Below are 12,811 nucleotides of genomic sequence, written 5' to 3' on the forward strand. Positions count from 1 at the left end.
TCAATAACTTCGATAAGCCACTTAACCTCAACAATAATTAACACTGATAAATTTTTGCAAATAAAATACATGGGTCAGGTTATTTCGAGAAATAATTATTTCTTTGAATCGAGTGTAATACACACCGTAGCTTATTTCACGAAGAAACGTAATTAAGAAATTTTTTCACGCAAAAAGATACTTTAACTGCAAGCCTATACAATTACAGATACTCGACGCTAGGAATGCAAATCGTAAAGCAATCGGTACGCTACGTCGCGCCGGCGAAAAAAGACTTACGGATGCATCGCCTCCGCCAATTTCTTTGAACGCTACCCGGAATTTTATTCGCTACACGCGAGTGCATTAAATGCTATTCTATGCTCTTGTCTTTCCTCTCTTTCTCTTTTCCTCTTCACTATGCAAGACTTTCAACCAACTATTAAATTCCATGAAGTCAATGCGAATTCGCTACTAGAATATTCTTCATACAAGCAATTGATTAGAAACGTAGACATTTTTTATTGGTATTAGTTCATCTTTTGATCGTGATTAAAATTAGAACTTCTGACGTGTATTTTTTAATTAGTTTATTTGTATATTAATAATGAAAGATAAATTATTGAATATACCATTAAGCCATTTACAATTCACTATACTGAACTATTCCATTGCAATAGATCGATTATAATTGTGTAAATTTTTTCTTAAAATTAGATCGTCTTCTTGTCGCCATTAATATGATAAAATTTTTGGTCGATATATTGCAATTTTGATATTTGTTTAATAGTGATTTATAGGAGGATGGATGATTGAAGTTTAGTTGAAAAATATGAAAATTATGGAGAAATTTGGAAGAACAGGGGATGGAGAAAGTGGTCATCGGTCAATTCCTCGGATGACAGGTGGTACCTGCTGGCTGCTCGGTCATCGCTTCCATTTCGATTTAGGAAACTATCCAACTCTCTCCCTCCCTCGTACCATACACCCTCTCAGTTTCTCTTCCGTTTCCCACGGTGCGTGCCCATTTCCGCATCCGCCCACACACCAAACGCGATTCTCTGCAGTTTCGATCTTCCATTCTGCACACATCGAATTCGTATTATATACACAAAGTACTCGAGTTTATTATTGCACTTTAATCATTTCTTTGCGATTATAAGAAGATAATATATAGGTATATATACCTTATCCACATAAAAAAAAACCGGAAGCGTGAAATATTGCGCTTTATATATTTCACCGACGACTGATTTTTCCATTTATTTTGTTGGATCCGAGCCTTTATTTTGTCACGCATTTTTACGTTGCGTCCCAAACCCCTCTCCCATCAAACCGCATCGTTCTGCATTTATTAAACAATTTTCACTAAAAACTGACAGTCCGTTCAATTTAATTCTTTAAAATATATTTCCCGTCGTTCGTATCAACGAGATCTCCTTTCTCGACCAGTGATGTACGAGCATATGAAAAAATAATTTCTCCTAAATAAATTAAGAAATATATTATGGAAACAGAGATACATAGTTTCGTTTGGCACGAGATCCGGCTACGTGGAAAAGTTATAACGCTATGTCAAACTAGTGAATCTCGGAGTAAAATGAATTATTAATTAGCAAATGGCACGAAATAAGCAAGTGACTTTCTTTTTTAAAAAAGAGAAAGGAAGGGGGGGGGAACGAGGAAATCTACACCCGAGCGAATTTTTTTCCCAGACATCTGTTGCTTGGCCAAAGGGCACCCGACTGAAAATAAAAAAAAACCTCATACATACAAATATAAAAATTGAAAATATTTTCGCCAAGTTACATCGCGCTGCTATAATTGAGAGATGTCGCTTAATGGCAAAGTGACAGAAGCAGAAATTTAATGGAATACGGGAGAAGTTAGAGACTCGGGAGGTGGGTCATGGGTAGACGGCAGCTGTCAGACGGGGAATTGAGCGATGGTCAGCAGCGATGTAAGCTTCTCTCCCTATAGTTGGGTAACGAGAGTGAACCCAGCACTTATACATGGAAAGTAAAACAGTGTACTATATACATATATATAAAGCAAGCGAATAGCGTCGCGTGTTACCATCAGCGGTCAAGCGATATTTACACGTAGCCACCATCTTTGGGCCCCGATAGCATCGACTCGCTTAACTCGCTCACCTTTTTTCTTTTTCCCTTTTTTCTCAGAATACGCGACACACTGGCCACTACGGCCGATTCTTATCTTTATTTACGCGCTGCTTTGCCTTACGGCAATCCCGATCGTAAAAAGCCCGGTAATTGTGGCCACTACGCTTTATCGGATAATAAATAGAGGCCTCCGAAAGCGAGAGTGAAGCCAGCCAAGCGATTCTTCTCCTAAAAGCTGACGTTTGCCATATTTTATTACCCCCCTCTACACCCCTTTAATACTCCCAAACGGTTCATTCTCAGCTTCATCTCTCGAGAATCATCCTGTACTCTATATACGTATAGCTGTATATATGTGCGGAGAAAATCTACCCCCCCCCCCCCTCCCCCTCCATCCCTCCATCATCCAATAATACGACGAAACAAGATAAAATTGATCGATTACAATTTTCCATAAAACTGTGCGATAATCGAACCAAAATGAAAATTTCTGTGTTTTTTTTTCTATCGAAAATTTTGTCGAGCTCCAGTAAGTGGTACGATTTGTAGGAATTTTTATCGACAGTTCCAGTGAAAGCTTCGAATAGAATCTATATATACAAATGAAAAGTGTGAACGTTATGTAAGCAATTTATCGAGGCATTTGATTTACGAAACTGTCGAGTGCAAACTTTAAACGCAGTTATGAGACAATCTGCAATCAGCAGAGACTTTATCGAGTTGGCGCGTGTATTATCTTAATATGCAACTCTGCGTGGAAAATATTCATGTGTTTTCAACCGTGCAGTTTTTCATTCGCCGAATATACACGCTGCCTCTTGCCTCCTTTGTTCGACATATTTCCTCGGTGATCGATTCAAAGCGAGATTTTCTTTCGGACATTCGGCACCGATCCATCGAAATTTTCCCCAGGCGCGCGGAATGACAAATCGTCTGCACTGTTAACCAACTCTCAATTACCCATAGAAGTTTAATTTCAACCGTCGCATTATAATCAACGAGCGACGAACGTATACTTTAATTCACCTCGGAGCACGCGAACGTAAAAATTCATTAGTTCCTACATATTCAACTGCAGAAATAACAATTTCTTTCGCTACTTTTTAAAGCTTTTTCCAATTACATAAAAATGTGTAATAAGCAAGGAAAATATAAACTTTGAGTCACATATTGAAATAAACACCCTGTATGTGTAAGGAGTATAATGGAGAAAGTACGTTTCGCATTATTCGTTTATCATCTCGTTAATTAGTTAATTAAATCTTTTTCTGTCGCCTGTGTCATTTGCCAGGAGAAAAACTGAGTGGTTTAATCGTCTCCGCTTAAACACGTGGTTATTAATATTAGAATATTGTGACGAGAGGATGAAATATTAAATTGAAATGTGAAAAATTGCAGCGTTAATTAAAATTCTTTATTTTGTCTTTGCTTTCAGGTTCGTTGGGAACATCGGTGTTCGACACGGATGTGTATTTGGTGGGCGCCAGCGGCGGAGTCTACGCGTTACTGGCGGCTCACCTAGCGAACGTTCTCCTCAACTACAACAACATGGAATTCGGCATAGTCAGGCTCATCGGTATCTTCGTCATCGGTAAGCTGCGGCGAGAACGGCGAGAAGGAGCGGCGGAGGAAGGAGAAGAACTTCCCTCCTCGAGAGCGTCACTTCCTGCACACCCATCGAATCGTGGGTGTTTCTCCAAACGCCCCCCGCCGAGACCCCCTTCGCCTACATCTCCTCTTTTAAACGGCCGGGTCAAAGGTCACTCTGGATCCACGCATTCCTCCCGCGTCTCGCGCGTAAACATTCTCCCCTGTCGACGCTCCTTCGATAAGGAAAGATTCGCTCGCGGTATTTTCAGCGTTTTTAACGCGAAACCAGAAGAGATGAGAAATAGCCGCTGGAATCGGGAAGTTTTAATTAAAAGATAGCCGTTGACGGTGGCGCTTAATCGTGCAAAATTTCCGCCGTGTCTCTGGGAGCGATAGATGTTTCTGGGTGGGAAGTGGCGAGAAACCAGAATGAGAGATTATCAAACGGCCACGTATAGGAAGCATGGGAGGAGAGATATCTCTGCACCCATCTACCACTATTGGTGCATTCACCTTATCCAGCATTGCACGCTTGCTTTTAAACGTGTCCTATATAGTATACGTATGTATGTATAACCTACTCCAATATACTGCTGTGTGTGTGCCTCGTGCAAAATACTCCGAAATAAAAATAAAACTGCAAAATAGAACTCTCCGAGCAAAGCCCTTCATTTATTTGTATAAATGACAAAATTTCAGACGTTCGAACGAGTTTAAATGCACATGGCTGGAACGGTACAAATTAGGGGAATAAACAAAGAAGCGTGTATGGAGTATCATCGATGTTTGCATAAAAGTGTGAAATGGGGAAAAATGTAGTTAGGACGTTTCCCGAAAGAACGTCGCATAACAGGAACTCGCAATATTGTTTCGTATAGAGCAGTTTCCAACTCACGTTCATATACCAGTGTCTTTCTTCCAACTCCAACTCATTCCGCAATACCAACACTGATACTATTTTTCCAGCTATAGAAATTTATTCCACCACCACCACTACGCAAGACCAACAACAACAACAACAACGCAAACACCTACCAGTTTTAACGTATGCACCCAACAACTACTACGCCTCCGAACATTGCTCGCACCAACACGATAGACCCACTCGTTTCGTGTTTCCAGAGACTGTATACGTGTATTCGTGTGCGTGCACGTGTGCGAACACAATAGAAAAATAAGATACAAATCTGACCGGCTAGCGAAGGCGTTAAACGCGAAATGTGCCAACGCACGTCCGCCTTCTAATAATACAGTATTCGAATGAACCATTCCAACAAACATAGTAGTGAAGTTAGCATGGTTTAATCTGTTGTAATTCTTTCCTTTCTCTCTCTCTCTCTCTCTCTCTCGCTCTCGCTCTTTCTTTCTTTCTTTCTTTACTGCGTATTCTGCACTAATCGATTGATCCTACGGCCACTTTGAAAGTACGAAAGATTTGCGTCACGACAAACGTACAGGAAAAGGAAATTTTTAAGGATGGGAAATGCGAGGGAAAGGAGGAAGAATCCACGTGGAGAATCATAAATAATAAAAGAACAGGTGAGATGAGATGTGTACGTAAGAGGTGGATGGTAAATTCACCGATTAGAATCTCGCAATTTCGGCCACGTTTTCGTCAAGTATCATCACGACACAGTTATCAAGTGTAAACTACCACTGGTAAACCGGAAAAGTCTTTCTAACACACACACACACACATACACACGAGTATAGATTTGAAAGCTTTGGGCTTTCAGTAGCCAACAGTGTTAGTTTCCTCTCGACCCCTAGGGTAGTTTTCGGTAAAAGAGCCATGAAGCAGGAATGGAAGGGTTAGCTCGAGCTGAGATAACGAATATACAGAGTGGAGATAACAAAAAAAACACTCGACTAACGTTAGCTTCCAATTGTCCATAGAATGAAAAAAACTGTGAACGAATATCAGACGGATGTTCGGAGTGTACCGAGAGAAATTTGGAATTATCCGTGCAATAAAAAAAAGGAAAATGGAAGAAAAAAGAGGGATTTGAGGGAAAAGATCGCTGGTGGTCGTGCAGGGATTGAGTAAGAATTTGTTTTCGTCCAATAGGATGAAAGGGTTTTGGGGGGATTTTTTCGGGCGGCTTGTGACGTTCCCACGCAAAAGCACCGCAGATTGTTCATAGTCGTGGCTTACCCGGCATTCAGCGTTTAAGCGGTGGCGGCGGTAAAGCGTAGGCTGCCTGCACGCGCCACAGATGCAATCCACTCTGGTCGTTGGAAAATTCATGCTCTAATGCGCCACGACGAGCCTGTATACTTCAATCCAAGTGGGTTATCGCGTCAGATTTCGCGTGAAATGGAATGCTATATACACCGACTTTTCCCTTGCTTCTTTTCGCTCTCCTCGGCAAAAGCAACCCGCTCGCTTCACCGCTTTGTCGCGGATTCATCAGAATGCAGGACGTGCTTCTCGGAAACTAATGCACTTTAGTTTGGTCGCTCGCTCCAATTTCAATGCACGCAAGTCCCCCCCCCCCCCCCCCCCCGTTAAAAGCTACAGAAATCTCTCTTCCTTTCGATACCCGCTGCATCCCTCTCACTTTTTTTCACCGTGCTTTTCAATTACCGATATTTATCCTGGGCTCATATCCTCTTCCTGTCTATACCGTGCTATATATAACAGAGTGTAACAAATTCTTTTTGTGAAATTACAACGGCGGTCGTTGGCTATTTTACTACTCTTTGTTGTGTAATATGTATGTGGTATATTTCTGCAAGAATTTAATAACAATAATGGTTAAATCGTCCTCTGGCAGGACGATGTAAATGTATAATAACAATCGTTGTAATTTCACAAATAGTTTCTAAAGTTTATATATACAATAAAATACGATACTGTATTTCGTTTCAGCGAGCGCAGATGTGGGTTTCGCCATCTATGACAGATACGCAGCGGAGCAAATGGTAGGGCCTCCAGTGTCCTACGTGGCCCACCTGACGGGAGCCCTGGCAGGATTGACCATCGGTTTGCTGGTGCTGAAGAACTTCGAGCAAAGGTTGCACGAGCAGTTGCTCTGGTGGGTGGCCTTGGGCGTATACGCAGCCTGCACCATCTTCGCGGTCATGTACAACCTGATGCACCCTGATTATCCCTGACGCGAGGTCAGCTTCGCGTACGGTCAGCCTAGAAGCGCGTAACGCGAAGCTGAGGGCCAGCTCCTGTGGAGCCGAGCCCGGAGGCGGAGGAAACCATCGAGGGCGGCCTTCGGGACGCCCAGCTGGGGCCCGAAGCTCGGCCAAGGACGCTGGAGAACCGTCCCCGACGCCGCGGACTTGCCAGCAACAGCAGGATCAGTCAACCGTAATAAATCGCCGAGCGAAGATCCGAGGCCCGATGACGCACTCTCGGTGAGAGGAGTCTCCGCGAATGGAGAAGAACACTGGATCGGGCCGGGTCAACCAAAGACTGCTGGAGAACGAGGGGGGAAGGAGCGGGTGTTGGAGAACGAAGGGTCGACATTGTGGAGAAAGCCGAGGAAGTTTCGGGCGACTGGCGGAAGGAATAGGAAGAAGAGGAGTGCTGACGAGGTTGGTGGAGGACTTCGGGAAGAATTGGATTGGAGGGGTAGGAGCTCCGAAGGTGGAGGAGGTAGGGTCGAATCTGGAACGAGGGGGAGGAGGAAGGGTAGGAGCTTGAAGAAGGTCCGGGAGGTTGACAAGAGGAGTCTGGCTGATAAGGGATCCAGCGGTGGCAAGAGATCGAACGAGGATCGAGAAAAGTGGAGAACTCTTGGCTACGAGGGTCAATGCAGAAGAAAATTGCTGTGGCGAGGCTCCAGCCGTTTGGAACGCGAGGACCCAATGCTCGCATTTCTTCCACCATCCATCCCTTCGAGCTTCAGCTTTTCGACCTCCGATCACGCGGATACTTTTATACCAAAGACTTGTACTCGACAGATGTATCTGTTGGACGGGGGTGCGCGTCAACTCCTGGGCGTTCTACGGTAGCAGTTGCCAATGATTCTCGACTGGTCCTCGGACTGACAAAAGCGAGGAAGATCCGCACCCCACATGCCTACCGTGCGTTAAAATCGAAGAGAGAGCTATATATTATATTCTCCATATACCGTGTAAAGCTGTAAAGTGAAGCTAAATGGTTATATTCTTTGGATTAGGACGCCCGCTTTTGGAGAACGTTGTCCTTCCGCTCCAAAGCGTAAAATTAGCGACGAGCCCTCGAGCGGGTCTTTGCCCGCGCACATCAAAGCTCTAGATACCACTGTATAACTTTGTAAATAATTTGTAAATATTAGTAGCACGCGAAAAGAGAATGTATGAGGGAAAGCGAACGCGAGAGAGACAGAAATGTATGAGAGAGTTTGCACCAGCTGTATTCAGGTATTCAGATAAGAAAATTGCTGGACTATCGCGAGTACTATAGCTCTTTGATAGATTTCAGCTAATACTGCCTGAAATTACATTTTTTTATATTCTACGTTAATAGCGTTTTCTTATCTAGAAAAGTGCATTTTCTTTCCCTTTAATCGAGGGAAAACTCCCTCTTATTAAGGGAAATGGGGGGAGTTCTATTTTCTCCCCTCTAGCCCAACCGTTTTTTCCTCCTATTTTGTATTATACTATACTTGTTTTGTACAGTGCTTTTGCAAAGCGAAACCAGTTTACTTCGCGTTACTTTGTCCTCAGTTTTGTTCGTTTTCCAAGCGTTGAATCAAGAACTGCAATTGTGATTGGCAATAATTTACTTTGACATTCCAGAAGAGATTTTCAACAAGACCGAATCTCACGTGTTTCCGGTTCAGTTAAAGTCCAGCCGCACGCGCAGCTATATCTCGTTAACATTCCATGACAGTTTTTCTGATATTTTCAACAAACGCCACTTCCTCTTTTCATTCTTGATTCAACAACCTTAAGCGTGTCGTCTCTATGATATATGTATATGCGAGGATACCCCAGTACCAAGAAGCGTCAACAAACGCGCTCACATGTGTTCTTATCTTATTTATGTTGTCATATTTATTAAACGTTCGACAGTGCGTAGCATTGCAATCAGATTCAAGGATATTTCTACTTCTCAGGGTTAGCTTAAAAACTCTCAAACTCTTCGTCAGAGTCCAGCTCCCTCCTGGATAATTTTGTCTCCTTACTCATTTATTGCTTTTGAAGAAAGAAAGGAATTCCAAGTTCAAGCGATTCATTCGACACGATTGAAAGTAAATCGATCAAGCTCCAAGCTCAAATCAGCGCCCTGTCTCCCGAGTTGATCGAGTTAAGTTTCATGAATTTCAATGATTATTTGCTCTTGGTAATCCGGTTTAATTACCCGTTACAATTGAGGCATTCCGTTTATTATCAGCGTCCTAAATCGATTTACAGAACAACCGCGAGACAAGTACGGAATCGGATTGGTTAAATGAAACGATTTGTCAGCGAGTTTCGATAAATCTGAAAATCGTTCGCTCGTATCGCCGTTACTCCATGATCATTCGCACTAGTGCTCTCGATTAAAGAATCTCGCCATTTTATATCAAACGTGCAACGATTGCCCGTCTTTTCTCCGCGTCCGTACCATCGGATATTAAATCCTTAATTAAGAACGGATAAGAATTGAAAAAAAAAATCCTGTGATACACGCGTACCCGAAGATTTCGTGGGATCGAAGCGAAGCAACGAGAATCGAGAGGACTATCCCTGGGATATGACACTGGATAAAATTCGAGAGAAAGAAACGAATCGATGATAGGAACGAATGGTTTTAAATAAAGAATGAAAAAGAATATGAAACGAGAGTGATGAACGATGCTAGTCAATTAGTAGCCAGGGGGCAGAGGTAGAATGGTAGAAAGATAAAAAGAGAGGAGGAGGGCGAGGTTGAGTGAGGGGGATCTAGTTTAAGGTATCGTATAGGGTAACCCATTGAAAGTCTCAGGTATAGGAGGGGGGAGGTGGTCGCAGTTAATTTTAAGCACGCCGATAGCACATCTCTCATTCGTGCTCCTTCCTTCGGTAACTAGTTTCCTGTGGGACGAGCAATTACGCGCGAACAATTAAATTCGAGAAAGCCCCTAGCCAAGAATCCGACAGCAGATCCCCTCGGGTGTAGCTTTTGCGTTTCTGGCTTTGTCGGGAATCAAAGTGGCTCGGGTAGCGACCTCTGCAGCTTAGCTTTCCGTCAGCTTCTCCGCTTTTACGTCACTGGATTCCCGTATACTCGTCAAATTATAGTCTTGTTACCTTTGAGAGACGCCCTTGATCCACCGTGTTGCTAAATCATCCGCCCTCCCCCACCCCCCACCAAAAAACCAATCTCTACCTTAAATCCTTTTTTACCGAAACGCGTTTAATCCTGTGTACACTATATATATATATATATATATGATATTATTTCGCTTTTTTTTCAATATCCTCTAATCAACACTGTGCATCCGCGATGGATTGCATTCCGCCAAATCATGATTATAACGATTTTACATGATAATTTGGCGAATTGCGCAATCTGTGCGCGAGGCTAACTTTTTTAACGGGGCTTTTTGGATCAAGCGTTGATTGAGATATGTTGAAATTTTTCGCTATTACACGAGACGCGACGTGGCTCTACCACTCCGATATCCAAGGATTTTCCTGTTTGCTAAAACTTTCGCTCGCGCGATGCTACGAACCGTCGGCGTATTTTGTTATATTTATGCGTGCGATTTTCAATATATTATACGCGGAAGGAATCTCGCCGGTGAATTTTTAATCCAGAGGCATTTGCTTACGACATGTGTTCTTTGTGGATAAATACTTTAAAATGGCAGCTAGCTAGCTATCCAACTATCGTATATCGTCGTCATATTTAACGTAAGGATATTTATTTGCAGAAAGGTGCAGGGCACGAAAAGCTATGAACCGTTTTTATATTATTATTATTATTATTATTATTATTATTATAAATCGAAATATTACGTTCTTTCTGTTGTTAGTGTCTAGCGTTTATTTAATTGCGAAGCAGGTGCGAAGAGACCAACCTGCTTAAAAGACTGGGCCACTCCTCGAACATCGATCGATCGATCGATCGAGTCAAGGCGTGCGCGTGAAAAACCGTGAAGATTACTATAAATAAAATGGAAAAATGGATCGCTCGGAGAGCGACGATTTTCATCTTCGTGTAAATACGAATTGATATTGAAAGCGTGTGTCGCGAGTGAGAAGGCTGAGAAAGCACAGTGACGTCGAATCTGTGCCTCGTAATGCCACGTGATTCTTCGCGCAATTTAGAATCTCACGCGCTCCTCCGCAAACTATACTTGCAAATATCATTCTTTCTTATAGCTTTCTTCGGGAAACCATCGATACTCGCTGTGAGATTCTAAAGCGTGCGACAATGCGTTGGTGACACAAAAAAAACCGTAGGAAAAGTGCGAGAGCATGCACTGAGAATAGAGAAACATAAGAGAATACATATTTAATTATTTATATAACGTACCATCAGTCACAATTGTCCACAAGCCAAAGAGCTGGAGCTAGTATGAGAATTTTGCGCGATAACTATTATTATTATTATTATTATTATTATATTAATATTATTCTCATTATCATAGTCATCTTTATCAGTCTCGTCATCGCCAAAATGTCATTGTAATCGCTTTCTTCGTTGTTCATCTTCATCCTTATCGTCGATTTGAGAATTCTTATCAGAAACATTGCACATTACACACACATACATACATGCGCATACACTATTACACATTTTAACTTACCAAACGTGATAAAATCCTCGTTTAAATGTTTCGCGTTGAAAAATTGCATCTACTGCTGCAACTGAAAATGCAAGAACTGTACGGTGAAGGAAATAATTCTTTGGTAAAGAAAGGAAATGTAAACCTGGGAATTATTTTTGCATACTGTGTTAAAGGGATAAGAGTTCGCTAATCGCCTAGTTTCGACAGCGAGCTGTGTAATATTTATTGCTCTTTGCTGAATCTTCAGCGCGCCTATACAAATAGAAGTTGAATTTTGTATTGCGTATGTCCGGCTCGAACAGCGTTCGAACTACGTCAATGTCGCATAGGCGTCGCATTCTACTTAATTTGTTAAACTGCGGCTGAGAAGAGAAAGAGTTTTAGGAGATGATTATTAGAATAACAATGAAAATCTTCAATCTGGTCATTAAAAGGATTAATTACAAAGAATCTCTCGTATTTATTTCATCAAATACCCCGTCATGCTTAGTTTTGAGTCTTCAGGGTGGACACTAGCGTGGAATGGAAGCGAAGCCAAATTGTCCTAAATATACAGACAATGAAAAAATTAACCAGCACTCGGTAACTGCCGTTAATTATACATTCATAATTTAAATTTAATTACCTTAAAAAGGTTAACAATAACATTTTTTTTTCAATTTAAAACACATTAATTGATAGCAACAATGAGATTGCTTAAATTATACGTAAATGGTAATTATATCGAAACGTTAATTTCTATTATGATCGTTTTATAACTGATCAGTCTCGATTTTGCTAAGTTTTGTTCATTTTTCATGAGAATAAAATCACTTTCTTTACTCCATAAATTTTCTTAAGGGAATAGGTAAAGTACGTCATTGCCGAATTGACGCGAAAGTTGGGCACAATTGGGTGGTATGAACTGGCTGATTGAGGTGAGCAGGTGTTGTCTGGTGAAGAGACAGGTGGAAATTTTCGAGGACAAAAAATTCGTCGGTCAAGAGCTCTGAAGAAAGCATCAAACTGTCTCCAGTCCAACCTACGTTCTACATCCGGGGAGGGTCGTTATTCCTCACCGGATTCCTGAAATTCTAAAGTATTCTTTTGCGACTTGCAATATCTTCGCGAATATTCCTCGAACGTTGCAATATTAACAGGGCTGATTAAAAAAACTTTTTATAAGCATTAATCAATCCAAATCAAAGTTAGTTTTTCACTCGATCAAACTAAACTTACGAGGACTACGAAAAAAGTGAAAATTTATCGTTTGGATTGTAGCTTTAAAACAAAGGGCGAGAGAGGGAAAGGAATAAAACGCATCTGCCAAGTGCACGTTTGACGTAACGCCGATATCGTATCACGTCAATGTAAAAAAAAAAATAAATAAATCGAAATAAAAGCTTTTAATTAATTTGCAATCTCTGTGCTCCATCCACT

General features: G+C 41.7%; 1 protein-coding gene across 1 annotated transcript in view; it reads left to right on the top strand.

Annotated features, from left to right (window-relative positions):
• stet (stem cell tumor) overlaps positions 1-6,997 on the top strand; it is a 242,801-nt gene extending 235,804 nt beyond the window's left edge. Inside the window, exons 9-10 of the mRNA XM_066739208.1 lie at positions 3,538-3,693; positions 6,565-6,997. Of these exons, the coding sequence (XP_066595305.1) occupies positions 3,538-3,693; positions 6,565-6,809 (401 nt within the window). The 3' untranslated portion in view covers positions 6,810-6,997. The remainder of the gene's footprint in view (positions 1-3,537; positions 3,694-6,564) is intronic.
• Positions 6,998-12,811: the final 5,814 nt, after the last annotated feature.

Source organism: Prorops nasuta, unplaced genomic scaffold (genome assembly GCF_024137725.1).
Source record: "Prorops nasuta isolate Cenicafe-Biocafe unplaced genomic scaffold, Cenicafe_Pnas_1.2 PNAS00019, whole genome shotgun sequence".
Taxonomy (NCBI): Eukaryota; Metazoa; Arthropoda; class Insecta; order Hymenoptera; family Bethylidae; genus Prorops; species Prorops nasuta.